This window comes from Mesocricetus auratus, unplaced genomic scaffold (assembly GCF_017639785.1).
Source record: "Mesocricetus auratus isolate SY011 unplaced genomic scaffold, BCM_Maur_2.0 Super-Scaffold_100676, whole genome shotgun sequence".
Taxonomy (NCBI): Eukaryota; Metazoa; Chordata; class Mammalia; order Rodentia; family Cricetidae; genus Mesocricetus; species Mesocricetus auratus.
Genome location: NW_024429266.1, coordinates 102436560 through 102464254, shown reverse-complemented (window position 1 = coordinate 102464254; position 27695 = coordinate 102436560). Strand labels below are relative to the sequence as shown.

The following is a 27695-nucleotide window of genomic DNA, read 5'->3' as shown; positions in this document are numbered from 1 at the left end:
GCCAGCACTCGGGAGGCAGAGGCGGGCAGACCTCTAGTTCCAGGAGACCCTGTCTGTCCCCCCTCCCCTCCAAACAAAGGCCTGCAGGTTTCCTAGCCTGGGAGCCTGGGTTCAAATCCTCCTACGCGGCTCACTGTGATGCTGGTTTTTTTTTGTGTTTTTTTTTTTGTGTTTTTTTTGTTTTTGTTTTTGTTTTTTTTTGTTTTTGTTTTTCGAGACAGGGTTTCTCTGTGGCTTTGGAGGCTGTCCTGGAACTCGCTTGGTAGTCCAGGCTGGTCTCGAACTTACAGAGATCCGCCTGCCTCTGCCTCCCGAGTGTGATGCTGGCTTTTATCAGCCCTCTCTGCACTACGGCTCCTTGTCTGAAAAGCAGGCAGGTTAGTGTTTGCCAAGTGCTGTCGGGACGTCTAGCACAGACGTCAGAAATGTTAAGAATTCTGACTGCCAGAAGTTGATGGGCCCCAGGACAGCCCCGAGCTCCTGTGCTGCTCACCAGGGAGGAGGCGGTGGAGCCCTGGCCGTCGAGCGCAGCGCTGGGCAGGCTGGGGCGGAAGGAGCCTGAGGCCAGGCCGATCTACACGCAGGGCGAGCTCCAGGACAGCCGGGGCCACAGCCCCTGGATCGGCCGAGGGTTCCGCTCCGGCAGCGAGTGACGTGAGGGTTGCACAGTCACGCCGGTGCCTGATGTGGGCAAGGAGCTCTGTGCAGCAGGGGGGAAGCAAAAATATGGAACGCTTCACGAATTTGCGTGTCATCCTTGCGCAGGGGCCATGCTAATCTTCTCTGTATCGTTCCAATTTTAGTATATGTGCTGCCGAAGCGAGCACAAAGCCGAGCGCCTCGCCGCAGGTATTTAAAGGGAAACAATGAAAACATTTTACACTTAGAGGAGTTTCCTATGTGCGTCTTTAATATGTTTGGGCGCTAATTTAAGAAAAGCAAACTTTGGACCGTCTCTAACCGTGACTGTCATGCTTGAAAACGTCCTTACCTGTTGATTAATATTAACCCTCTGAACCGCGATTTCACCCGCAGAGCCTTCTGGGAATCTATATGCAAATTACACAGGCCCACGAGGCCCCGCCCCTAACCCTGACCCAGGCGCTCGGACTCCAGCGTGGTAGGTGCTCCGGGGAAACCCCGCCCCCAACGCTACCGCAACCAATGGAAAACACTATGCTAATGAACAGGTGTAACGATGCCCCCTCCCCCGTACAGGGTGGGCTAACGTGGAACCCTAGGCGAAAGCTTCCTCACAGGACTCCGCCCCTCGGTGACGTACCAACGAGACCCCGCCCCCATGTGCATCGGCTAATTGAAAGCCGCATGCAAATGAGATGGGAGTGCCCCGCCCTCTAGCAATCCCTGTGCCCAGCCGCAGCCAAGGGAAAGCCCGATGCAAATGAGCCGGGTTGTGAGGCCGCGCCCCTCCGCCACCCCGCGGCCCTATACAAACAAACGGACTCCGCGCCACTTGGCCTCTCGGAGCCCAGGGTAACAGCGCGGCCCCGCTCAGCGCAGTCGCGGCTATCGCAGTCCCACGGGCCACGGCTTTAGGAAGCCCCCGGAAAGCAGCCTGGACGACTCCGCGCGACCCCGCCCTCAGCGCTGACGCGGCAGGTACGAAGCTTGCGGGGAACCGTCCGGCTCCGCCCCGCCTCCTTATGGTCCCCGCCTTCCGGCCCCGAAGCCCGGCCTCCTGGGGCGGCCGTGGCGATCCCGGCGTGCCCCGCGCGCGGGCGGCGCTCTGGCCCGGCGCTCTCGCCGGCGTCGCGGGCCGGACGGACGCGAGCGGAGGTGCAGGCGGCGGCGGCCGGGGGCGGCGGGGGGATCCGGCGGCCGGGACGCGGCGGGGGGCAGCCGGCGGCCGCCGGGGAGACACGGGGCGGTGATGTCGGAGCACGCGGCGGCCCCGGGGCCCGGGCCCAACGGCGGCGGCGGCGGCGCGGCGCCCGTGCGCGGCCCGCGCGGCCCCAACCTCAACCCCAACCCGCTCATCAACGTGCGCGACCGGCTCTTCCACGCGCTCTTCTTCAAGATGGCGGTCACCTACTCGCGCCTCTTCCCGCCTGCCTTTCGCCGCCTCTTCGAGTTCTTCGTCCTACTCAAGGTGACCTCCGACCCCTGCCTGACCCGTGACCCCAGCCGCCGTCCCCCTGCCAGGTCCCCACTGCCCCGGCGCCCGGGCCCCGCCTCCTGCCCTTTGACCTCTGACTCTGCAGCCGGGGAGCCGAGGCCCCGAAGCTGTTCCCTCAACCCGAGGGCCACCCTCCCTGCTGTCAACCCCGCCCGCCCGCCCGCCCGCCCGCAGCTGCCCCGTCCCATAGCCAGGCTCCCGTGAGGACCGCCTGTGCCTGTGCCGTTCCCTTCCGACCCGAGCCTCCCCGGGGATCACCCGCCCCCCAGGGTCGCTGTCGCGGACTCTCGCCGGCCCTTTGTGGCTCGTGGGTGAGGTCGCCTCGCTCGGGTCAGCGGCAGGCAAAGCCCGTGCCCTGGGGTGGCCAGGGTTCCCCTGGTCGTGTCGAGAAGCCCAGTTGCCAGCGCCTGGCCTGGCCGTCTTCCTGCCGGGCTCCAGGCGGTTCTGTGCTCTCCCTCCCAAAGGCTGCTCGGCAGGGACAGCCACCGGGCTGGCCCGTGACCGCCGAATGACAGGCACTGGCCATCTGGGGGTGGGGGTGTGCCCTGCGATGGTGGGGCTGGCTCCTGGCACTGCTCCAGAACTCACAGTTCCGGGGGTTCTGCCGAGGTATGTCAGACGTGAGCTCAAGGCAGATGTGAGGGTCCCCTCAGTCTCCAGTCTGCTGATGAGCCAGCGGGTCTCCTCCTTCCTGCCTTCTACACCCTCAGAGTCTCTGATGGTGATGGCAGCCCTCAGCTGGGGTGCAAATGTGTGATCAGAGCCAGCATCTGTTGGGTGACAGTTTACCTCGTGTTTTCTTTGTTTGGTTTGGTTTTTCGAGACAGGGTTTCTTTGTATTGTTTTGGAGGCTGTCCTGGAACTAGCTCTTGTAGACCAGGCTGGCCTCGAACTCACAGAGATCCACCTGCCTCTGCCTCCCGAGTGCTGGGATTAAAGGCTGGGCCACTGCCCCAAGCTTTCTTAATTGGGACAAGCAGGTTGTTTAGCAGCTTGATTCTGGGGCTGCTGAGGTTCCAGGGAGCCCTGTTGTTTGTTTCCTGCCAGTCCTGCCCACTCAGCTTCCTCCCAGCCTCCACAGAGGGGGCGTGTCTGACGGCCAAGGCCTGCCAGGCCTGTTCCACCCTTCACCCTGTCCCACCCCAGCCTAGGTGTCAGCTCCTGCAGAAGTCAGGGAAGGCCTGCTGAAACTAGAGAGGCCTAACTTGTGGGCCAGGTGTCTGTGAGAGCACTGTGTTGTGTGGCCACTGTGGGACAAAGGACACCAGCAGGTGTTGAAGGGCAGGGAGTGATGGCAGCAGCTCACGTTCCTGCTCTGCGTGGAGACCTGGCTGCTGGCAGCTGCTGTGGGCGCTCTTGGGTGGAGATCCTGGCTGGGGCTGGTGTCAGATGCACTAGGGTGACAGTGAACACCCACCTGCCTGTGGGGTTCCTGAGAACCCTGGTGGTGGCAGTGACAGCCAGCACTGTGAGGTGACAGCCCCAGTGTGGCCAAGCTCAGCGCCTGTGTCTGTGGCACTGTGTGCGGATGAGTGGTCCCAGGGCCTGAGTAGATGCCAGTCACCTGTGCAGTGACAGGTGGGGACTTGTGGAGCAGTGGTGAGGACCCAGGGTATGCCCGCTTGTCCCGTGGCTGCCTCCCTCTGACTCTGCATGCCAGGGTGTGCATCAGGAGCTGACGGGCAGGAGCCTCGTCCGGTCCCCGTCTGGGGTATGGGACTTGATGAGACTTGGTGAACCCGTTCACAGTGCTGGTGTCAGCCTAGGTGGGTGAGCTCCGGACTTGAGCTTTATTTTCAGCCCCAGGTCCCACCCTGCCCGCTCTGCACCCCTCAGGTCACTACTAGAAGGGCTGGGTGCTTTGTTGACCAACTCTGTCACCAGGCTGCAAAGAGAGAGGCCTGGGCAGAGGCACCAGGGTGAGGAGCAGGGAGGTCTTGTCTGACTCTGGCCTCAGGTTCCTTCACAGGAGGGGAAAGTGCTGTTCTGTTTGCTGTGGCGGAGTCTCTTGGGAGTCCAGCCTTGTCCCTGAAGAGGGTAGGAATTTGAGTGCACACATTAGGCATGCAAGGCTGTCCAGGACTGTCATAGTCCTAGTGACTCCCACCTTATCGGGCCAGGGCCTAGTTCCCATGGACCTGTAGACTGGGATCTGTCTGGACAGTGGGGATGTAGTGGGAAGCTCAGGTGTCAGGAGGGGCCATAGAGGAAGGTACCCTACACAGGCCCACAGAGTTGCAGGGTCCCTACAGCCCAAGGGCTTGGCACATGTGGGACATCCTGGGGTTTGCAGGTGCTGAGAACATCCCTGGACTCTGGACTCCACCTTATGAGTTAGAGTGGTGGTTTTCAACCTTCCTGATGCTGTGACCCTTTAATACAGTTCCTCACATTGTGGTGATCCCCCGAACCATAAAATTATTTTGTTGCTACTTCGTAGCTAATTTTGCTAGTTATTAATCCTAATATAAAAATTATCTGTGTTTTCCAGTAGTCTAAGGTAACCGCTGTGAAAGGCTTGTCCAAGCCCTCCTTCCAGGGGTTACAACCCACAGGTTGAAAACCACTGGGTTAGGCAATTCCCACAGTCACCCACACAATAAGTAGAGAAAGGGGAGGTTGTTCCCCAAGGTTGGGGCCCCTTGAATGGCTGTGCTCCAGCATAGGGGTATTTGAGGTTAGTAATGTTAAGTAATCTATGCCTTAAAACATTTGTAGCCAGGTCATGGTGGCAAACACTTGTTTTCTTTGTTTGTTTTTGTTTTTCGAGACAGGGTATCTCTGTGGCTTTGGAGGCTGTCCTGGAACTCGCTCTGTAGACCAGGCTGGCCTCAAACTCACAGAGATCCGCCTGCCTTTGCCTCCCAAGTGCTGGGATTAAAGGCTGCGCCATCAACATCCGGCTCGGTGGCACACACTTTTACTCCTAGCATTCAGGAGGCAGAGGTAGGCAGATGTCTGAGTTCCAGGTCAGCTAGGACTTCCCTGCCTTAGAAAACAAACAAACAATTGTATTCTATTTGTCTATTTTGTTTGTGTGTGCATACATCTGTGGGGGGGCGTGCATCCACAGTGTGTGTGCATACATGTGTGTGTGGGGCGTGCATCCACAGTATGCATGTAGAGCTTGCAGGTGTCGAGTTGCTCCTTCCACCTAGTGTTTGTGTCCTGGGGATGAAACCAGGCTCTGAAACTTAGTGGGAAGTGCACACATCATCTGAGCCATCTCCATGACCTGTACAAAAGGGTTTGTTTTTCCCTTTCTTTTTTTTTTTTTTTTTTTTTTTTTTTTTTTGGTTTTTTCGAGACAGGGTTTCTCTGTGGCTTTGGAGGCTGTCCTGGAACTCGCTTGGTAGTCCAGGCTGGTCTCGAACTTACAGAGATCCGCCTGCCTCTGCCTCCCGAGTGCTGGGATTAAAGGCGTGTGCCACCAACGCCCGGCTGTTTTTCCCTTTCTTAATCTGTACTTGAGCGTGTGAGCTGGGTTGGTCTTAGCAGGGTTCCCAAACCCTGCAGGGTGTTGAGCAGAGTTCTGTCTCCCACCTATTCCATGACAGGAGCTACCCCAGTCCCCAGCATGGCCCAGGGTTCCCTGGGTGCAGGGTTACCAGCAAGAGCGGCCATTAGCGTTTTCTAGGTGAAGCTGCATTTCCCGGGCAGGGCAGCCTGATCCTACTTAGGTGCCTGGGCCTCACCAGGGGAAGTGAGCTGTGTCCTTGTGGGAACAGGGCAGAGGAGGCCTTGCTGGGCACAGTGGCTATTCTTAGGTGGTGAGATCAGGGTTTCTGTCAGTGAGGCTGGGGTCCTCAAAGGCAGCTTTGACTTGAAGCACCTGCTGGGCCTTGAGACTGCAAGGACCGTAGGCCAGCTGGGTCCCAAGGAGGCACAGGGAGCCGGGGCCATGCTGGCTGGGAGAGGGTGTCCCTCTGCCCTGCTGACTGCCCTCTCCCCACCCCCAGGCCCTGTTTGTACTTTTCGTGCTGGCATACATACACATTGTCTTCTCCCGGTCGCCCATCAACTGTTTGGAGCATGTACGCGATCGATGGCCACGGGAGGGCGTTCTGCGGGTGGAGGTGCGCCACAACTCCAGCCGGGCCCCAGTGGTCCTGCAGTTCTGTGACGGGGGCCTCAGCGGCCTGGAGCTGGAGCCAGGGGGCCTGGAGCTGGAGGAGGAAGAGCTGAGCGTGGAGATGTTCAACAACAGCTCCATCAAGGTGAGCGGGGCGGGCGCCTGCCCCTGCACTGTCAGACTGCTTCCTGCGGCCACTGACACCTTGTCCCCTGCGCCCGCAGTTTGAGCTGGACATTGAGCCCAAGGTGTTCAAGCCACCGGGTGGCACAGACGCGCTGAACGACAGCCAGGACTTCCCTTTCCCTGAGACGCCAACAAAAGGTGTGCTGGGGGAGGGGGGCAGGCAGGGGCTTGGCAAGGCCACGCCGAGGGTGAGCCAGCTGACCACTCTGTCCCTGTGTCTGCAGTGTGGCCGCAGGATGAGTACATTGTGGAATACTCGCTGGAATACGGCTTCCTGCGGCTGTCACAGGCCACGCGCCAGCGCCTGAGCATCCCAGTCATGGTAGTCACCCTAGGTGAGGCAGCCTGGTCACCTGGCAGGCGGGGCTCTCTGGCTTCTGTGACCAGCACTCACCCCATGTACTTGCAGATCCCACGCGGGACCAGTGCTTCGGGGACCGCTTTAGCCGCCTGTTGCTGGACGAGTTCCTGGGCTATGATGACATCCTCATGTCCAGTGTCAAGGGCCTGGCAGAGAATGAGGAGAACAAGGGTGGGCCCCGGGAGGGGAGGGGAGAGGAGAGGCGGGGGAAGGATGGCGGTCCCTGATGCTCACAGCCGCCTCCCCCAGGCTTCCTGAGGAACGTGGTGTCTGGGGAGCACTACCGCTTTGTCAGCATGTGGATGGCTCGCACGTCCTACCTGGCCGCCTTCGTCATCATGGTCATCTTTGTGAGTGAATGGGGCTGGCGGCGCCCTGGGGCCGGACCTTCTGGGCTGGGGTCGGCTCCCTGGGCCCCCCTGACCCCGGCCGCCGTCTGCCCTCCCGCAGACCCTCAGTGTGTCCATGCTGCTGCGCTACTCACACCACCAGATCTTCGTCTTCATCGGTGAGTCCTGGCCGGCCGGGGGTGGGGTGGGCTCTCCCCAGGCCCTCACGGGCGGCCGCCCTGTGCCCGCAGTGGATCTGCTGCAGATGCTGGAGATGAACATGGCCATCGCCTTCCCCGCAGCGCCCCTGCTGACCGTCATTCTGGCCCTCGTCGGTGAGGATCCCCGCTGCGCCCCCGCCCCCGCCCCGCCCCACCCGCGCCAACCCCGCCGCGTGTCCCCGCAGGGATGGAAGCCATCATGTCAGAGTTTTTCAATGACACCACCACGGCGTTCTACATCATCCTCATCGTGTGGCTGGCCGACCAGTATGATGCCATCTGCTGCCACACCAACACCAGCAAGCGGCACTGGCTGAGGTGGGCATGGGGCGTGGCCGGAAGGAGGGGTTGGCTGGAGGTAGGATCGGGTGGAGGCGGGGTCAGAGGCGCCCCGGGGGGCCGGGGCGGGGCGTGTCTGGCAGGGTGGCTTCTCCCTCCTGGCAGGTTCTTCTACTTGTACCACTTCGCCTTCTACGCCTACCACTACCGCTTCAACGGGCAGTACAGCAGCCTGGCCCTGGTCACCTCCTGGCTCTTCATCCAGGTGAGGCCGCTGCCCCCGACCTCCGCCCCAGGCCGGCCGGCCTCGCTGCTGCTGGCCAGGCCGTGTGGCCTCACGCCCTGACCCGACCTGACCCCCACAGCACTCCATGATTTACTTCTTCCACCACTACGAGCTGCCGGCCATCCTGCAGCAGATCCGCATCCAGGAGATGTTGCTGCAGACGCCGCCGCAGCTGGGCCCCGGAGCCCCCACGGCGCTGCCTGACGACCTCAACAACAACTCTGGCTCCCCGGCCGCCCCCGACCCTGGCCCTCCGCTCGCGCTGGGCCCCAGCTCCAGCTCCTCGCCCGCCGGCGGGGCACCTGGGCCCGGCTCACTGGCTGCTGCAGCCTCGGTATCCGGCAGTGACCTCGGCTGGGTTGCCGAGACTGCCGCCATCATCTCGGACGCATCCTTCCTATCCGGGTTGAGCGCCTCGTTGCTGGAGCGGCGGCCGGCGGCCCCCAGCACCCTGGACAGCGCCCGCCCCGACCCCGGGGTCCCTCAGGAGGATGCTCCAGCGCCTGCTGGGTCCTGAAAGCAGCGACTCTGTGCCCGGCTCCCGGCGGGGCCGCGGCCAGAGCCTGAGAGCTGTGGTCTGCAGGGAGAGGGGCTGGCGGCCAAGGTTCTGGAAGCGGCCGGGACAGGGCGGCAAGGTGCGGTGGGCGCGTGGCCGCTGGCCGCCTGGTGCTCCCCAGTGCCTTCCACACGACGCCCGCCCGCGCAGGGCCCAGCGCCCAGGCCGGACTCGCAGGTGGCGGCTCAGGACGCGGGGCGCACGTTCAACGCTATTTAATTGCAGTGTACAGAGTCGTGTTTGTATATAGAATAAACTGTCTTGGACAGCGCGGCTGTGTGGTCCTTCAGCTCTCCGTGGGTGGCGCCTGCATCAGGCGCAGTGGCCGGAGCCGGGCGCAGTCCCCTAGTCGGGCCCGCAGCTCCCCGCGCCGCAGCAGTGCAGTGCGCAGCCGCTCCCGCGCCTCCTCGATGCGCAGCTCCAGCTCCCGCAGCTCGGCTTGCGGCCCAGGCCCGTTGGAGCAGAGCCACGGGTCCTCACTGGCCTCTCCGGTGTCCAGCAGGAAACGCACGCGCCGCTCTCGTTCTACCGCCCTGCGTACGCGCCTCCAGCGCCCCGCTCCCTCTGCTGGGCGCAGCTTCTCCTCGGCGTCGCTGGGACAGAGAGAAGGAGGCCGTGCCCCGTGCTGGCCACCTGGTCGCCCGCTTGGGACACTCCCACCCCATCCCCGCCTCCCCTTGTCCCTGCTCACCTGCGCTCCTGCTCCGTGCTCTCCTGTTGCCCCACTGGCGTCCCGGTGTTGAGGGCTCGGTGGATCTTCTAGTGACACAGACAGGTCGTCAGCGGGCGCCCGGGATGCTCCGCCCCACCCCACTCTGTCCCTGTCCTCACCTGGCTCGTGTGAAGCCAGTACTGCAGCTTGTTGCCCCTGCGGATGCGGGGCAGCACCAGGCGGTAGAAGACGTGCTCCCCCAGAGAGCTGAGCAGCGCGCTGCCCAGCCCGAGGCACAGCAGCACGAAGAGCCCCGAGAAGTGGTAGACCCCCATCTGCAGCGTCTGTGGACGGCAGCAAGGTCCCCACGGGGCGTCGGGATGTGGACCCCGGGGCAGTGCAGCCAGGCAGGGAAATCTCGTGAGGGAAGGGGCGCTGGGGCTGTGTAGGGTGAGCAGGAGTGCCAGAGCTCCCCACCCTGTGTCCCGGGCACCTGCCCACCTCCGTCACGGCGAACACCCGCTTCCCGCAAGGCACCATCTTGTACCACTTGTCATGGAGCAGGTCAATGAAGCCTGAGGACTTGTAGCGACTGATGAACTCCGACAGGTTGGAGGTGAGCGGAGAGTTCTGGGGCAGCCCTATGCCGTAGCCTGGAGAGGTTGAGCCGGGTGGGAGGTGGCTCCCCTAAGGCTGCGCGCACCCCACAGCCGGGATCCCCGGAACGACGCCACCCACCGTGCACTCACCCTCGATGGCGAAGGGTTTGCCCACCGTGAGCAGCTTGCAGTCCGCATCAATGGATACCTCGTAATCCAGTAGTGACTTGTCCATGATGAAGGCGTTGAGCTTGGGTGGGTCACTCCTGTGGGACAGGACGGTGCGAGGTCAGCAGACCCTGAGGTGCAGGCAAGCCCTCTGCCGCCCTACGGCACCCACAGACTCACGTGAGCATAGCCACTCCGTGTGGAGTGGTGGGCGCGCTGTGGCGCCGCATGTGTGCGTGCATCTCGGGGAAGCTCGCCTTGATGTAGGCCTCTGCGCTGCTCTCCCACACGGTGCCGAAGCGGAAGCCTTGGGAAGGGTGGTGCAGCTGCGGGGGGGCGGGGCGCTCAGTGCAGGGACCTCGTGCTAAGCTCACATTCAGAACCATCAACTCTACAGATGTTCATTCTTTTTTCTGCTCTCATCCCCACCTCGCAGCCCTCTCCTGACCGTCAACCACTTTGGTGGCTGGAGCATTGGGCAGACGCAGTTGCAGGGGAACACACGGTTGGGGCAGGGTACCTGCAGAATGTCCAGCTACATCCCAAAGAGGGGAGGAGCTGTGGGAAATACCATGAACTCCAAAAATATGAAAGGTAGAAATGAATCCAGATGTGCTTCAGTATGCCTGCCATCCCTGTAGCTGGAGGCAGGTTTGGTTCTTTTGTTTTTTAAAGAACTGATGCTTAAGAATAGAGGTGTTCGCCGGGCGTTGGTGGCGCACGCCTTTAATCCCAGCACTCGGGAGGCAGAGGCAGGCGGATCTCTGTGAGTTCGAGACCAGCCTGTTCCAGAACAGCCTCCAAAGCCACAGGGAAACCCTGTCTCGAAAAACCAAAAAAAAAAAAAAAAAAAAGAGGTGTTCGTGGGTGGCGCATGCCTTTAATCCCAGCACTCAGGAGGCAGGGGCAGGCGGAGAGTCCAGCCTGGTCTACAGAGTGAGTTCCAAGAAAACCTGGGCTACACAGAGAAACCCTGTCTGGAAAACTTAAAAAAAAAAAAAAAGAATGGAGGTGTCATCAGGGGTGGAGCCCCACCTAGAATTCCCCAGTGAGGGGCTGGGGGCGTGGTCGGGGGGTGGAGTCCCTACCCAGAATGGGATTCCAGCACTGCAATTTAGTCAGTCTCTAGAGAAGGGAGGATGTTAGAAGTCACCCGTTCCTGCTGAGCTCATCCCACCCTGACTACAACCCTTAGCCCCTCAGCTTCCCCAGCCCCCACCTTGGGGTCGTGGATTCCAGACAGCTCCTCAAAGGTCTTGTCCCCCACCATGACAGCAGCCAGGTTGGCGGTGTAGCTGGACAGCACCAGCAGGCAGAAGATTGCCCAGAGGTTCATGAGGAAGCGCCCAGTGGCACACTTGGGTGTCTTGCTGGAGACAGTGCGTCCGAAGAGGATGGCATAGCAGAGATTGAGTGCGGAGGAGTAGGAGAAGACGGTGCCACGGTTGCGGCCACGAGGTGTGAGCCCGTAGGGGCTCCGCCATTCGTACAGGGTAAGGAAGAGCGCTGTGAGGTGCAGGGCAGCAAAGACGCCCACCCACATGGACCAGTGCAGGGGCCACATGAAGGCCCCAATGGGCGAGGCCGTGTCTCGTGTGCGCACCATGATGCCCAGGCTGGTGGAGAAGAAAGGGCTAGTGAAATCCACCACCTGGGATCGAGCCGAGTTGATACTGAAGCTGGTCACAGCCATGTGTGCCCGGCCGGCCAGCAGGTCACCCACCAGGCCCGTCCAGCGTCCGTCACGCAGGGCTCCGTATTTGCCATCCCCCACAATATAGAGCTCAAAGTCAAAGGCCAGGTCCTCGGCCAGCCGCTCCAGCAGGTCAATGCAGTAGCCATAGCAACACCTTCGCAGCGAGCGGGGCACTGAGCCGTTGGCTAGCGCAGCAAACAGCGCGTCCAGCCTGGCCGAGTCGTTGGTGCCTGGATCCAGACACAGCTGCCCAGCCGGGCACCGCCCGTCTTCGTCGGACTCCCTGGTGAACACAAATGGGTGCTCCACCAGAGTTACCACTCGTAGCTTCGGCCGCGCCTGTGTGCCAGACGGAGACGGGACACGGACAGCAGCCGCCCCCGGCTCGAAGTCCAGCTGTCCATCCTGCCAGCTGCCCACTGTTGCCCACGCTGGGGCACCCAGCGGGTCTCGGCGCAGGCCCCACACCTTGAAATGCCGAGACACGTGCACCTGAGAGGAGCCTGTCACCCACACAGCCCCTGTGCGGCCCTGGAAGGAGGTGTTGCTCAGAAATCTGGGGATATAAACGGTAGGAGTTGTCACAACTCCGAGAGACCTGCCCCTTGCTCAACCGGCACCCCCTGGGATCCATGGGAGGGAGACCCACCCATCTGTCCGGTTCCGTTCCCACTGGGACACCCACCTCCTGACACACAGGACAATGCCAGACTGCCTTCTTTCCCTAAGCTGGGCTCTACTCACCGGACCAAGGTGCGACCGGACGACTCCGATCCAACTGGCTTCAGGTCCTCACAGCTGGCCACAGCTGGAAGCAGGGTGTGCTCTGGGTGCATAAGGGCCATGCTACTGAGTGCCCGAGCGACAAGCTCCACCGTGTCGTGGACGGCAGCTTCCAGGGAGGGTCGTCGGACTTCTCCCAGCGCCAGCACCCCAGGTGGAAGGCCAGCTATGGGCAGGGCCTCGGCAGGCAGCGGTGTGCCCAGTAACCACTGGGGACCTGGTGGCGCGGCCTCCAGGACCTCATGTGCACGGGCAGCGCTGCAACCAAGGAGAACAGCCGCCGGCACTGGGCTCTCCCCTTCCTCCAGCGCCCCCAGCAGGGCCAGCCCCGCCCGAAGGCTGTCATTCCCACTGTTCAGCCGGCTCAGGTCCAGCACGAACTTTGGGGCCTGGCCAGCACGGCTAGTCCAGAGCGTCACGAGGCCACCAGGGTCCCGGACACGGCACAGTACTAGAGCAATGTCCTCCCAGGCATGTGCCTGTATCAGGGACACCAGCACGTCCAGTATGGTCTCCAGAGGACTGGCCCAGTCCAGCTGCAGATGGAACGGTGTCTGGGAAGAGGTGGCTCCGGTCAGGACTGGCTTGTGACCTTTACAGCACCATCTCCACCCCACCCTGCCGAGGTGTCCTCCTGAGAGCTGGGCTTCACCCTGGCTCCTTCAGCTTACCATGCTCTACACCCATCCGTGGCTCCCCAGTGTCTGCTCCTCCCACCCCAGGCTGCTCTTGCTTTGAGTAATTAAGGACAACCTTGTTTTTGTTTTTTTGTTTGTTTGTTTTGTTTTTTCCAGACAAGATTTCTCTGTGGCTTTCTTTTTCGAGACATGGTTTCTCTGTATTGTTTTGGAGGCTGTCCTGGAACTCACTCTTGTAGACCAGGCTGGTCTCAAACTCACAGAGATCCGCCTGCCTCTGCCTCCCGAGTGCTGGGGTTAAAGGTGTGTCACTACCACCTGGCTACGGACAACCTTGAACTCATGATCCTCCTGCCTCTACCTCCAGAGCCCGGGATGACAATCATGTTACGCCATGCTGGAGGGAATCCAGGACTTCATGCATACTGGACAAGAATTTCACCAAAGGAAACCTAGTCCCAGCCTTCCCTTGTTTTATTTTATTTGCATGTAGCATTCCACCAGCTACAATACCCTTCTCTCTCTATGCCAATCAACTCCTATACATCCTTCAAAACCCAGCTGTTGCCCCTTCTCTACATAGATCTTGACTTTACCCAAGAAGAACGTTGTATCTTTCTTGAGCTCTCCCAAAAGTTGGTCGTCCGTCCATACCCCCCCATCTCCCCACTTCAGTTCCACCCCACTTGCTCTGGCTGGAATTCAGCACACTCAGAAAGTTCTTAGGGGTTTGTGTTGTACGTCTGGAATACACAGCAACCTTGGAAGACACCCAAAAACCACTGGGTGCTGCCCGGCAGGGACACTGTGCCTAGGAAGACATGCAGATGGGGCAGCCCTGTGCTAGCTAGGCCAAGCCCAGAGGAGGCAGGAAGCACAGGTGGGCGGCGCTCCCAGAGAAGGGCCAGCATTAGCGTGGGTTTCGGTCTCCCACCAGACCAAGGAGCCTTCGGGGATACAGGGAGCCTAGGGACATGGGTCACTGGCCTTGCTCTTGGCCTAGGGTCTCCCTGGATGCACCCTCATGACAGGTTATTTAGGAAGTCCTCAGCTCTCCTATGACCCAGGGTCCCCAACCCAGCTCCGGGCCGCTAGCCCTGGTGGGGCCTTTTGTTGTTTGGAGTGAGGCCAGTTTACTCAGAGTCTGCTTAAGATACAAGGGTGCAGCCGGGCGGTGGTGGCGCACGCCTTTAATCCCAGCACTCGGGAGGCAGAGGCAGGCGGATCTCTGTGAGTTCGAGACCAGCCTGGACTACCAAGTGAGTTCCAGGACAGCCTCCAAAGCTACAGAGAAACCCTGTCTCGAAAAACCAAAAAAAAAAAAAAAAAAAAAAAAAAGATACAAGGGTGCATTAAGAAACAACCTAGTTGGGTATAATGCTCCACTCCCTTAATACCAGTACTCAGGAGGTAGAGGCAGGTGGATTTCAGGGCTAGCCTGGTCTACACAGCTAATGTCTCAAAACATTAATTTTTTTTTAAAAGACATAGCGAGGATACGGAGGTGAGCTTGACCATTGCTGACCTCGGGCTTGAGGCTACCAGAGGGCTGTGGGCCAGGGAGTTGTCTAGCTTGTGGGGACCCTGGGAGGGAAAGATGGGCTTCCGGGAGGATTTCCCACACTGGTCAAGCCCAGCGAGAGCAGATTGGCACACCCTTCTAGCTAAGGAGTGCTTGGGAGGGAAGGACTGGGACAGGGGTCCTCCCCATCCCCTGGTTGAAGAAGTGTGGGGCTCCCGGTTGCTTCCCGACCCCGCACCCCGGGGTTCCCCCCCCTCCCCGCGTACCGGGACTCCGAGGGGCGCACGCGCCTCCCTCCGCAGGACGCTCAGCACCGGGGTCTCCGTGGCGGCCGCCAGGAACTGCAGCAGGCGCAGCTCGGGCCGTGCCTCGGGGAAGGCTATCGAGGCCACCACGCCGGGAGGTGCCAGGACCTGGCACAGACCTCGAGCCAGCGACGCGGGGTCCCGGGCAGGGGACGCGACGGCCACCAGTTCCAGACTAACGTTGTGCAGCAGCCGTGGCGCGGGGGTGGCTAGGGCGGCCAGGACGCGGGCGCGGGCGGCGGGAGCGCGGGGCAGGAGCGCAACCAGGCGCACGGAGCCCCCGGCGCGTGTGGTAACCCCGCAGGGCTGAGGGTGACCGCGCACTGCCCGGGACCCCAGCGCCAGCGCCAGGCCGAGCCACAAGGTCCGCACACACTCCATCCCTAAGTTGCCACTGTGCGCGGGGAAGGAGGGGACACCTGGACCAGCGTGCTCCCGTCCTTCTTGTGGGTCAGCAATCCACTGAAGGAGGAGCTGGGCTGCTGCCTGAGTTTTGCCGTGACTCGCAGGGCGGGCATCATCCAAAGATGATGCTTCCCACGGCCCAGACGGGAGCTCCCAGAGCAGTCTTCACCGGCTCAATACTTGTGCACCCTGGGCAAAACTGAGGCAGACAGATGTGGTGGAAATCTGTAAGGTAGATCTGCCCTCCGGTCCCGGCAAAAATCTTGAAAAAAGAAAAAAACTGCCTGTATTTACTCCTGGGTTTGTGAGAGGGAAGGTGCATCCCGCAGCCATGTGGGGACAGCTCTTGGGGGTCTGTCTCTCCTCCGCATCCCATGGATCCTCTGGAGGATATGGAGTTCTCAGACTGGGCAGCAATCGTCTTCACCCACTGAGTCACCTTGTTGGCTTTTGTTCTCTTTTATTTTTTTATTTTTGGTTTTTCGAGACAGGGTTTCTCTGTATTGTTTGGAGGCTTTTTTCTCTTTTAAAATATTTATTATTATTGGCGATTGCCTTTAATTCCAGCACTCTGGAGGCAGAGGCAGGCAGATCTCTGAGTCTGAGGCCAGCCTGGTCTACTGAGTGAGTTTCAGGACAGCCAGCGCTACACAGAGAAACCCTGTCTCAAAAAGACAAAAACAAAACAAAACAAAGCAAAAATAGTAGTAGTAGCAGCAGTATTTTTTTTTCTTTTGAGAGGGTTTCATTACATAGCTCTGACTAGTATGGAACTCTGTATTTAGACCAGACTGCCCTTGAACTCAAGATCAACCCAGTGGTTTCGCAGGGCTGGGATTAACTAGTTTTAGTGGGGGGCTGGGTCCTTGCATGCGAGGACAGTGCTCTCAGAGACCACTAGATCCCCTGGAGCTGGGTATGAGCCTCCCAGCAAGGGTACTTGGAACCAAAGAGAAGTTTCTTTTTTTTTTTTTTTTTTTTTTTTTTGTTGAGACAGGGTTTCCCTGTGGCTTTGGAGGCTGTCCTGGAACTCGCTCTGTAGACCAGGCTGGCCTCGAACTCACAGAGATCTGCCTGCCTCTGCCTCCCGAGTGCTGGGATTAAAGGCACACACCACCAACGCCCGGCCAAAGAGAAGTTTCTTAGGAAGGCAATCTGAACTAACCACAGTGCAGTCTTTCTGTCCTCCGGAACTCTTCTTTAACCTTCAAAACCCAGTGTCAAATGTCCGGCCGTGAAAAACCCTGAACACATTGCATGAACCCCAGGGACTCACTCTCCTGTTGACTTCTTTGGGGACCTCTGGTCCCCTCAGTTCAGGGAGGACAAGGGGGCCCCAGTTCAGGCCTCTCAGGGCTGTGCACAGCTGGCTCTCCATGACGCTTGTGTGAATGCTTACTGGTCTCTCCTCCAGCACTCCAGAACTCTCTATAGCTCCCATTTGTCTCGGTCCCCCAGCTCAACTGACTCAGGGTCCAGTTGTCATCCCCCGAGTGTGGCCTGCAGGATCAGGGACCAAAGGCTTCCCCAGCCAGGAGACATGGGATATTGGGCATTCTCCCAAGACCGTGCCCAGCAGCGGCCTGCAGGAACACTCAGCCCTGATGAATGAATCTACTCCCCACTATCCTCATTCTCCTTGCAGAGCCAGCATTAAAGGGAGAACATCCATTAACCAAATAAAAACGCCAGCAAGACAGATTGCACCTCGAGCCGCCTTTTAATGAGATGGCTTGGCTCTGAGGACGGCAGGCAGGCTAGGCATGGGGCCAGGGCTCCAAGTTAGGGATCCTCAGACACTCTCCCCAAGGCTGAAGTGCCTGAGCCTCATCCCCCTGGATGGTACTTAAGTTCTCAGAAGTCTGCCTTGTCCACACTAGCTGGCACTCACTCTGCAAACACTCCTGGATGTCACTTCTTGTCCACACTAGCTGGCACTCACTCTGCAAACACTCCTGGACGTCACTTCTGCTTGGTCCACTCAACCCCAGACGGCTGGAGTGCAGCCTATCAGGCTTCAGTGTGGGTAGGTAGGAAGCCTTGCACAGTAGAGCTTATCCCCAAGAATACTGTTCTGGACAGTTCATGTCATTGGGTCCCCCACTGTGGCACTTGGTGCAGGGCTTTCTCGTTGGGTACGTGTCCTCAATGTCCTCCAGACTTCATGGCTCACCCATGCTGCACCCCTCCCCTCCCACGGGCACTGGGGCTGGTGGCCTTTGCTTCTGCCCCATCCCAGTCCTGGTACGTGAGGATGTCTGTGGGGTCTTGACCAAGGTTGCCCCACTGCTCTGAAGACTGGGATCGTGTGCCAGCCTGACAGATATAATGGCCGAGTCCCAAGGACAATTCTTAATCCCTATGACCCAGAGGACCAATCAGATGAGGGACACATCTAAGACTGTGCTGTGGACATGCACTTGCCATCCCGAGGCTGGGCCACGGGATCTGAGTTCAGGCTGGTGTGGGCTAGCTGGCCTTTCCCTTCCCTCCAGACGCAGCAGGTGAGAACCCAGCATGCAGGGTGCCACCTCACACACGTGCCCCACGCCCCAACGCCAACCGGAATCCCAGGCATAAGCAGAATGATAGACACCAAAGGAGGGCACCTGAGTTCACCTTCATCACCTGTCTCGGGAAGCCTCGAGCCTCTGGTGTGCTGGGAACCCACGGTTGGTGGAGTCCCTGCCTGCCTGCCTCTCCCCAAACCTCTCCCAAGGAGCAGCTGAACAAACCAGGGAATGGATGGAGGGTCAGGGGATCTGGGCCAAGAATGCAAGCGAGCCAGCTCAGTGGACTGATTCATGTCATAGGAGGCTGCCATTCCTCAGGGCGTGGTCACGTCTCGCCACCAGGTGCTGTCTGGAAGTGGACCGCCCAGAGGACACAGCCACAGGGGTTCCGGTGTGGGACCAGCACTGGCACTCCCTGGAGCTGCAGCAGTGACAGCTCTGCTAAATCACACAGATTTTCTGGATCGTTAGGCAGAGCTGTCAGTTGAGGGTGGCTTTCTGGAAGGTTCTGTGGGTGTTTAGGCTGAACTCCAGACTGGTTGGCAGCAGCCCCAGGACAGTATGTGGAGATTGAGCTCTGGATGCCCATGTGGGGTTGGCCGCTGCCTGGCTGGCTCCAGTGAGCAGGACTCTTCACGGTCGGCCCCCAGCGCCCCCCCTCTACCCACGCCCCAGGGTCCCCTGGTGTGAGGCCTCCCAACCATGCCCTGCCCTGGTCCCTCAGGGACAGAACAGCAGAGTCGTAAACTTCATAGTCCATTCATTGTTAGACATCAGACCCCAGGCAAGCGTTTCCTGACGGCTGCCCAGCGTGGTCACTTGGAGGGCCGCGTGATGATGCGCGTGGAGAAGTCGAAGAGGTCCCGGTTGATCTTCCGCAGGCTGCGCACCTCCTCCTCCAGCTCCAACACCCGAGCTGGCAACATCTGGTTGCCTAGCATGTTCTGTGGGGAGAGGGGCATGTGGGCGGGGCTGCTCCTGCCCACCCCACCCAGGCCCCGCCCAGAACTGGAGCCAACCCTGCCCACCTTCGCCATGTAGCCTGCCAGCGCGGACTGCAGCTGCTCCAGCCTCTCCAGGTAGGTCTGCTCAGTGCCCTGCAAAGCAGCATGGTCACCCCGTCGTGTCCGGCCCTAGAGGAAGCGGCCTCCTCCATAGGGCCACAGCGCAGGGCCGAGGGCAGAGGCTACAGAGAGCGAGCGGGGCCAGCTCCCAAACCCAGCAAGTCTCACAATGGGACCGCAGGGGCAGGGCAGTGTCCTTCTGGGACAATAGGTCCTCAGCCTGTCCACCACCCTCTGGGAAAGCACCTGACGCCCCTGGCCCAGGCCCACGGGAGCCACCGAGAACAGCGGTGTGAAGGCTGGGCAGAAGCCCTTCCTCCCGGGGGAGCTCTCGCTGCTCTCTGTCCTTCACAAACGAGCGGGAGCAATGTGTCAAGTGTCCTGAGTGTGGGCTGACGCAGCGTGCCCTCACGCCGACAGCAACTGTGGGGACTGCAGGGAATGGAATGCTCTGGAACAGCGGCTGAGTGGTCCTACCTGCAGATGGAGGCCTAGCTGCAGGCGCAGGCCCCCGCCCTGGGCCTCATCTCCATGCTCAGCGCCCAGTAGGTGTTTATTGAAGTGGGGCAGAGGCAGGCTGGGCCTGGATTCAGGGTTCAGCATGCTGGGCGGGGCCAGCACGATGGCTGCATTGGTCACTGGGCCTTTGAGGGTGACTGTGCGCAGACTCTGCTTGCTCTTCACGTCCCACAGCCGCACAGACTCGTCGTGGGAGCCCGACAGCAGAACGCTGCCGTCCGTGGACACCGACAGGCACGTGACTTGGTTCCTGGGACAGGGGGACAGGGTTGGGTGCCGCACGGGGGGGGGGGGGCTGACCCCACCTGGCAAAGGCGGTTGACTACCTGTGCCCCTTGAAGACCTTCCCCGCGCTCTGCTCAGGCCGGAAGTTGTGCTCTCTCTGTCCGGGCTGCTGTGGAAACATGCTGTCAGTGTCTGGGATGCGGGGCACCTGCCGTGTGGTCCTCGAGCCCCCAGAGGCCACTCACCCAGCTGCACAGGTCCACCTGGAAGATAGAGCCATCGCTACCTCCACAGAACATGTGATGCTCCGCCAGGTCCATGGTCACAGACGTGATGCCAACGTCAAACAAGACCGACAGCAGCAGGTCTCCCGAGGACACGGCCCAGAGCTGCGGGAAGGGAGGCACCATGGGCATGCTACACGTCTCCAAACCCAGCACAGACACAGGCCATGCTGGCTCCTCGGCCTCTGCAGGGCCAGTGCCGACCCAAGCACCAGCCAGGTGAACTACGTCACCAACGGGGGTAGGTGGCCGTGTCTTCACTCTGTGCTCCTAGGCACAGGCAAGGGGGTCTTTAAGCTCCAGGGAGTGTGGTCTACACCCACACCAGGTTCCAAGCAAGCTGTAGCTGCACGGAGAGACGGCGCCCCCAACCAGCACCGAAGGACAGAGAGTAAAAGAGGGCTGGGGCGGGGCTGAGGGCTGGGGCGGGGCTGAGGGCTGGGGCGGGGCTGAGGTACAGGGCTGGGGCGGGGCTGAGGGCTGGGGCGGGGCTCAGGCAGAGGGCTGGCCAACACACAGGCCTGGGCTCCATCTCTAACAAATGCCAATAACAAACAAACAACCCCAGGCTGTCAAGGGCAGCTGGCCACTGCAGCGTGGCCAAGTGGGAATTTCCAGCAGACAGGCTAGACTGTCCATCTCTGGGTGTCCTTGGCGGGACACAGGGATTATGGGCTGTCTGGAGCCAAGGTAGCCGGGGCAAGGGGGAGGCCAGTGTCCCTCTCTCCTAGTTGAGACCCAGCGGCTGCCAGGAATTCACGGTCCCGTTGGGGATGCTACCTTCACAGTCTGATCCAGCGAAGCGGTGGCCACCCGGGCCATGGGGCCCCCAAAGCCACAGTGCAGGTCTGTGATGGGAAGCGTGTGTTGGGACCAGACATGCCTCGGGGCGAGGATCCTGGACGGGTCTGCCTGCAGCACACTGGGGCCAGGACAGCAGTGAGAGGAAGCCCCTGGCCCGCCTCCTGCAGCCCCGAGGTCACCGCAGCACACGCCCTACCTGCAGAGACTCCAGACCAGCACCAGACAGTCCTTGCCTCCTGAGACAAAGTGGCTGCTGTCACCCGTGAACTTCAGGCATGACACATCTTGGTAGTGACGGCTGAGGACGACCAGGAGGTTCCCAGTGGAGACCTGGAAGAGGCCGGCACTGGTCAGGGGTGACAGAGGCTGTGCCACCCCACAAGAACCCTGCCCACCTGCTCCAGGGCCCCCAGTGGACAGAACCAGACAAGGCCAAGGACTCTGTCACTGTGCACTTGGCCAGGACTGGCTAGGCCCCCAGTGTCTGATGGTAGTGTGACCCCACCCTGTCTCCAGGAACGGGGGACGCAGGTGTTCTGTGTCCTCTGAGCCACCAGCTGACACATGTGAGACCTGTCTCAGTACAATGGAACGGAAGGGGGCACGTGTCCCTCAAGGCTTGGGAGGCTGTGGCGCATCTGCCTGGAGTCTGAGGTTTATCTGAGTCTGCTATAGAACTGATTAGTGCCAAGGGAACAGAGCAGCAGGTCCTCGCAGGGCGAGAGAGAGGCTGCAGCCGGACTGCCTGGATCTGAGGCTGGCTCCCATCCATCCCAACACAGGACAGGGAATGCAGGACGGACAGTGTGTTAGGGGGAGGCGGCTCCAGCCCTGCCCCCAGGTCAAGGGTGCCTGGGTAACTCAGAGTAGGGAAGGAGAGCCCATCCTCACACTAACGCCACAAGGAGACTGTTGCTCATGGCGGTCGGCAGAACCTCAGCCCGACAGGCTCCTGAGTGCCACGGGGGGGGGGGCACAGCCTCCCAAGCCTTGAGGGACACGTGCCCCCTTCCGTTCCATTGTACTGAGACAGGTCTCACATGTGTCAGCTGGTGGCTCAGAGGACACAGAACACCTGCGTCCCCCGTTCCCACACAAGCCTTGAGCACAGAAATCTGGGAAGACTGTGCAGCTCCCCCTGGTGGCCACAGCTCAGATTCCTTAGGGTGGGCAGGAGCCAAGAGAAGGCACTGAGCTGGGAGTGGGGGTGGAGGGCACCTACAAGCTGTTTAGTTGTCACTTTGACACAAACAAGAGTCACCCAAAATGGCCTCCATCTTGCTGGCTGTGGTCGTCTGTGGGCATCTTCCTGACTAAGTGATTGACATGGGTCCTCCCACTGTGGGTGGTGCCAGCAGGCTGGAATGTGGGGAGGAAGGTGATGGCAGTGAGCATCTTTAACCCAGCACTCTGTGAGTTCGAGACCAGCCTGGTCTACAGAGGGAGTGCCAGGACAGCCTCCAAAGCCACAGAGAAACCGTGTCTCGGGGGTGAGGATGGGGCGGTGGCAATCGAGTGGCTGAGTGGGAGAACCAGCAGGCTCTGAGCCCTGGGCTCCCCAGCAACACATAAGCCAGGCACTGCTATCTCAGCACCGGGGAAGTGTCGACAAGGATTTGGAATTCAATGGCTACAGAATGAGTTCAAGGTCATCCTGGGCTATGTGAGACTCCATCTCAAAAACAAAACAAAGGACTAAGGAGATGGCTCAAGTGTGAAGACTTGGGTGCAGTTGCCAGAGCCATGGAAAGCCGGTGTCTAGGCACTCCTGCAGGGGACTGGAAAGCCATCGGTGACTGTGGAAAGCCATCGGTGCCGGTGTCTAGGCACTCCTGCAGGGGACTGGAAAGCCATCGGTGACTGTGGAAAGCCATCGGTGCCGGTGTCTAGGCACTCCTGCAGGGGGCTGGAAAGCTATCGGTGCCGGTGTCTAGGCACTCCTGCAGGGGGCTGGCTGCTCTCTGGTGGCCTCTCTGACACACAGTGAGTGCAAGTACAGGAAAACCCGAGAAAGCGTGGGAGAGGGAGTCAACCCAGGGGAGCCCCTCCTGTGGGGCCAGCGGACCTGGCCTGGGCATCTCAGCTTCAGAGTCGTGGCCTGCGAAGGCCATGGTGGCCTTGGGGTGGTTAGGAGGAAGAGGGAGCCAGGAGCAGCAGAAACGAGGTTGACCTCAGCTGTGCACCGGTGCTCTCCTCCTAGGGCCGGCCAGGGCCCAACCTAGAACCCAGACTCCCCAGGCTCACTCACGGCCAGGGTCATTAACGGGGCCCAACAGGCAGCCAGGATGGGGCAAACAGAAGGCTGCTTGACAACTGATCTGACTCTGGGGAAGCAGGGAGAGGTGACAGTGCTGGCAGCTCTGGTCAGAACTGTGAGACAAAGGGACTGGCTGCCCTGGAACTCAGGCTGTAGACCAGCCTGGCCTCAGACCCTGAGATCTGCCTGCCTCTGCAGTGTTGGGATTAAGGGCATGCGCCACCACCAACACCACCGCCCAGCAATAGTTTTATATTTTAAAAGATCTTATTTTTAAATTTATATGTCTATGGGTACCCACAGAGCTCAAATCAGAGTGCCAAGTTCCCTGGAGCTCCAGACAGTGTGAGCCACCATATGGCACTGAGGACTGAACCGGGTCCTCTCCAGGAAAAGCCGGAGCTTTTACTGCTGAGCCAGCCGTTTCTCCTGTCCAATCCATAGTTTTTAAAAAATTTTAGGGTTAGCCAGGCGTTGGTGGCGCACGCCTTTAATCCCAGCACTAGGGAGGCAGAGGCAGGCGGATCTCTGTGAGTTCGAGACCAGCCTGGACTACCAAGGGAGCTCCAGGACAGCCTCCAAAGCCACAGAGAAACCCTGTCTCGAAAAACCAAAAAAAAAAAAAAAAAAAAATTTAGGGTTATTTTCTTTATGTGTTTTGCCTCCGTGTAGTATGTGTACCATACGCATGCCTGCTGCCCATCAAGGTCGGATCCCCTAGAGCTGACCTTAAGGTTGCTGTTAGCGATCACGTGGGTGCTGGGAACTGAACCCAGGTCCTCTCTAGAGCAGCCTGTCTTCTTAACCACAGGAGCAGGTCTCTCTGCTGTTGACTGAGCATGCCAACTGCTAGGCTGAGGAGTTCCTGCTTCCTGCCCTGACTGACTTCCCTCAATATAATTGTCAGACAATATACTACATGATATAACAAGCCAAACAGACTATCTCCTCCCTCCATTACTTCTAGAACACTCCTCATTCCTAGGTGTCTTTCTTAATTTCCCATAAAGATGGGAACAGCACCAGGGCCGCCACAGTCATGATGAATAAGGACCCTACAGACACGGTCATATTTGGGGCCTCAGAAGTCACAGGTTACCCTCCAGCATTCCCAAGTGACACACACACACACACACACACACACACACACACACACAGACACACACACACAGACACACAGACACACACACACACACACACAAGTGTTTTACCTCCCATAGGTAGATGCTCTCTGCAATTCCTGCCAGGACATACAGGCCATTGGGTGCTGTGGTCAGACAGGTGACCGGACCAGGACACATGATTTTCTGTTGGAGCTGGTCCTAGAGACACAGGATAGAAGACAAGCCGTGTGAGCATCAGGAAGAGCCACGAGCTTGTTAAGCACAGAGAGAAAGAGGAACAGAACTCCCAGTGTTGGGCTGGGATGTGGCTAGACCCCCTGCCTAGAACCTCCCTAGTGAATGGCAGGGTTGGGGTTCAGTACTAGGGGTCCTACCTGACCCCAAGGAGGCTCTGGGTTCCAGAACAAGAACCAAAAAACCCAAGAGGGTAACAAGAGCCGGGTGGTGGTGGCGCTCGCCTTGAATCTGCGCACTGGGGAGGCAGAAGCAGCTGGATCTCTGTGAGTTCGAGGCCAGCCTGGTCCGCAGAGCTTATTTCCAGGACAACCCGGCCTAAAATGGGGAGACCCTGTCTCGCAATCCCTTCCCCGCAAAGAGGATAACGCATGGGCCACACCAGTCTATCGCTTCCCAAGATCTCCAAATGCACGACGTCTAGGGAACTCCATTTTCCTTCCTGCATCAAAACTAAGAGTTCTCAGACTAGAAGCGTGCAAACGCTGATTCGCCAGAGATCTTCATCTGAGCATGCGCTCAGAAACCCCGGGGCGCCCTGGGCCCGGCAGCCCGGCCGGGCAGGTCCTGGGCCCGCCAGCGCGCTCGCACGGCGCCGCACCCCGGGTCGCCGCGGCCCCAACCCCGGCGCGGCCCCCAAGGGCGCCGCGGCTCCGCACCTTGCGCTGCAGCTCCCAAGCGCAGATGTAGTTCTTGCCCTGCTGAGCCGCCAGCAGGTACTCGCCATTGAGCAGCGCCAGGCCCCGCGGCCCCGCCTGGCCGCCGCGATAGGTGAGCAGGTTGGCGCCCGAGTGAAGCTCCCACACAACGCAGCTCCAGAGCTGCGCCGAGGAGTCCGTACACACGGCCACCTCCACGGGCGCCGCCATCGTGCCCGGCCGGCCCCGCCCCCTGATCCCGTCACCCTTAGCGAGACTCGCAAGATGGCTCCCGGCGCGCCGGAGCGGCACTTGAGCGCCTCCTAGCGGCGCAACTGGAGAGCCCGCACACGCGCAGTAGCCTCACCGTGTCGCGGAGGCGGCGCGGCGCTCCCAGGGAGCGGGGCCACTGGAGCGGTTTGGGCGGGGCTCTCTCGCGCATGCGTCGCGATGCTCGCGGCGGTGGGGCGGAGCCAGCCGCCGGTCTCCCGGTTCCGTGGAGAGCTGTGTTGTGAGGGGGCGGAGCTGCACGGCCCGCACATGCGTGCAAGCGCCGCTGCTGGGGGCGGACGAGGCTAGCCGGCTCCGCGGGCCGGAGCATCCGCGAGCCTCTTCGAGGACCGGGCCGGGGAGACCGGATTCCCGAGCAGCTGGCCGCTGCGCGCATGCGCGCTCGCGGGGCTCGCCCCTGGAAGATGCTCTCGCTACCTGCTGGCCGGGGCGACGTCACACTCAGTGGCTGCGGAGCTTCGCCGCACGGTTCTGCTGGGCGTTTTGGCTCGAATGACTCAAACTTTTACAGTTGTTGTTTTTTTGCCCCCCTCTGGAGACACTCTGGTCCTCGAACTCGCGGCAGTCCTCCTGCCTCAGTTTCCCGTGTGCTGAGATGGACAAGCCTGTGTCACCATGGCCGGCTTACTTTTCAAAGTTTTTTTTTTAAACTGTTCTCTTTTATTTTTTTTTTAAGATTTACGTATTTATTACATATACAGTGTTCTGTCTACACGCCAGAAGAGGGCACCAGATTGAATTGCAGATGGTTGTGAGCCACCATGTGGTTGCTGGGAATTGAACTCAGGACCTCTGGAAGACCAGCCAGTGCTCTTAACCTCTGAGCCATCTCTCCAGCCCCACTTTTCAAAGTTTTATTTATGACATTATACTTTTATTTAGACGCAGATAAATCAGTTACGGCGTGCAAGATCCGGCTCCACGCACACCAGGGGTTTTATAACGTCTGGCCAGGCGTGGCTCTTGGGGATTAACCGCTCGCTCACTGATCGACCCACGGCCTTTGTCGACTCGCCTCCCCGAGGACCTTTCCTCTTAGGAGTCGTAAATTTCAGATTTGCATTTGGGTCACTCGGTGTGGACCCAGCACGCCAATCTCTAGTCCTACGCGCTTTACCTTAGCCACAGCTCCCAGCCACAGGCCAGGTCTAAAACCGAGGCGTTTTGTTTGTTTCTCTCTTCCCTGACGTGCCGTTAGCAAAGGAGAATGGGCGCACGTGTTGAACCTTGCCGCCGAGGAGGAGGTAGTCGCCCGGAGCTCTGCACCAGCTGGAGCCGCGGGGCTGGATGAGGGCTGAGGTCCTGAGCAACTACTGGGCTCGAGAGAGAGAGGTGCAGGCCGGGCGCCAGCTTGGCACTTGGCGACCCGGCAACGGGGTGGAGAGCAATGTGCCACGCTCAGTGTGGCCACCAGGTGGCAGGCGCAAGCTGCGGGGACGTGGAGGACACGTTGCTGTCCTGGGGCGCGGACAGAGATCCTGGGGCAGAGTAGAGGGTGTAGAGCTGCGTCTGAAAGCTGCGCACGTGTGCCCCAGGAATCATGTAGCCCAAGTTGTCCTTAGACTTCAGATTCTCCTGCCCCAACTTCCTAGGTCACAGAGTTTGTAATGACAAAGTGTGAATAAGAAGCGCCTCCTGCCTTTAATCCCAGCGTTGGGGAGGCGGATCTCTGAGTGGGAGGCCAGCCTGGCCTACAGAGTGAGGTCCAGAGGTCCAGAGCGCCAAGGCTACAGAGAAACCTGCCTCGAAAAACAGAGAGAGGAGAGAAAGGAGGGGGCGCGCTGTGGAGATGACTTGGTGGGTAATAGCAGAGGACCCAGGCTCAGTTCCTAGCTTCCGTGCCGGGGTGGCTCACAGTTCCTCCAGCTCCGGGGGATCTGACACCTTTGGCACTCCAAGGCACCTGCATGCAAGTGAAAGTATGCTCCCACAGATACAAGAGTTAAAGTAAGAAGAAACACGGCTCGCAAAAAGAGAAATGGTGTTGGGGACAGCTGGTTGAGGGGCGCCCTAGCATGCATGAAGCCCTGGGGTCCACCTAGCACCACAGAAAACAGGCACGGTGATTTGGGTATCGGGCGTCATCCCAAGCCCATGGGATCAGGAGTTTGAAGTAAGCCTGGGCTACTTGGTGAGCTTGAGGTCAGCCTAGGTTACATGAGACTTTGCCTTTTTTTTTTTTTTTTTTTTTTTTTGGTCTTGTTTTGTTTTTCGACATAGGATTTCTTTGTAACATTGCAGGTTGTCCTGGAACTCACTCTGTAGACCAGGATGACCTCAAACTCATAGAGATCCCCCTGCCTTTGCCTCCTGAGTGCTGGGATTAAAGCCGTGCATCCCCACTGTCCAGCTTCTGTGTCAAATTTAAAAAAATAAATAAATTCAAGGGATACAAGGGATAATCTTGCAGGCCAGGGTTTGGTCCCTAGCAGAAAAGGTGGGGGTGCCAAGGGCCAGCTCGGGGCTTGGACCTGTCAACTGTGAGCGGTGGCTGGGGCCCTTGTACAAACCCAGGCCTTGGTGTCCCTGCTTCCCCAGGGGCTTGCT

At 59.7% G+C, this 27695-nt stretch overlaps 3 protein-coding genes and 1 non-coding gene across 8 annotated transcripts; 1 reads left to right on the top strand and 3 right to left on the bottom strand.

Annotated features, from left to right (window-relative positions):
• Positions 1-720: 720 nt before the first annotated feature.
• Positions 721-827, bottom strand: LOC121137398. Its single transcript, XR_005874638.1, has one exon. It is a non-coding gene; the product is annotated as a U6 spliceosomal RNA (small nuclear RNA).
• Positions 828-1840: 1013 nt separating this feature from the next.
• Positions 1841-8698, top strand: Tmem259 (transmembrane protein 259). Of its 3 annotated transcripts, none has more exons than XM_040739104.1 (11): positions 1843-2110; positions 6097-6354; positions 6434-6533; positions 6620-6730; positions 6805-6927; positions 7006-7106; positions 7207-7264; positions 7388-7420; positions 7492-7624; positions 7751-7850; positions 7951-8698. In XM_040739104.1, exons 1-11 carry the CDS (start codon positions 1892-1894, stop codon positions 8386-8388), a joined length of 1674 nt encoding a protein of 557 aa, XP_040595038.1. In that variant the 5' UTR covers positions 1843-1891; the 3' UTR covers positions 8389-8698. The 3 variants fall into 3 exon arrangements, with proteins under 3 accessions (XP_040595037.1, XP_040595038.1, XP_021090540.2); XM_021234881.2 differs by having other exon boundaries at positions 1847-2110; positions 7337-7420; XM_040739103.1 differs by having other exon boundaries at positions 1841-2110; positions 7207-7420.
• A 15-nt stretch (positions 8699-8713) lies between these two features.
• On the bottom strand, positions 8714-15307 carry Grin3b (glutamate ionotropic receptor NMDA type subunit 3B). Its single transcript, XM_021234898.2, has 9 exons — positions 14752-15307; positions 12287-12879; positions 11066-12098; positions 10027-10172; positions 9829-9944; positions 9581-9732; positions 9259-9423; positions 9119-9186; positions 8714-9020 (listed from the first exon to the last, which is right to left on the bottom strand). The coding sequence occupies exons 1-9, from the start codon at positions 15169-15171 to the stop codon at positions 8714-8716; spliced, it is 3000 nt and encodes a 999-aa protein (XP_021090557.1). The 5' UTR covers positions 15172-15307.
• A 3144-nt stretch (positions 15308-18451) lies between these two features.
• Positions 18452-25135, bottom strand: Wdr18 (WD repeat domain 18). 3 transcript variants are annotated; one of them, XM_040739108.1, is made up of 9 exons: positions 24879-25135; positions 24073-24183; positions 20801-20934; positions 20581-20722; positions 19762-19905; positions 19618-19682; positions 19250-19541; positions 18737-18805; positions 18452-18652 (listed from the first exon to the last, which is right to left on the bottom strand). In XM_040739108.1, exons 1-9 carry the CDS (start codon positions 25086-25088, stop codon positions 18524-18526), a joined length of 1296 nt encoding a protein of 431 aa, XP_040595042.1. In that variant the 5' UTR covers positions 25089-25135; the 3' UTR covers positions 18452-18523. The 3 variants fall into 3 exon arrangements, with proteins under 3 accessions (XP_040595042.1, XP_040595041.1, XP_040595043.1); XM_040739107.1 differs by having other exon boundaries at positions 19618-19685; positions 24879-25134; XM_040739109.1 differs by lacking the exon at positions 24879-25135 and adding an exon at positions 24602-24625 and having other exon boundaries at positions 19618-19685.
• Positions 25136-27695: the final 2560 nt, after the last annotated feature.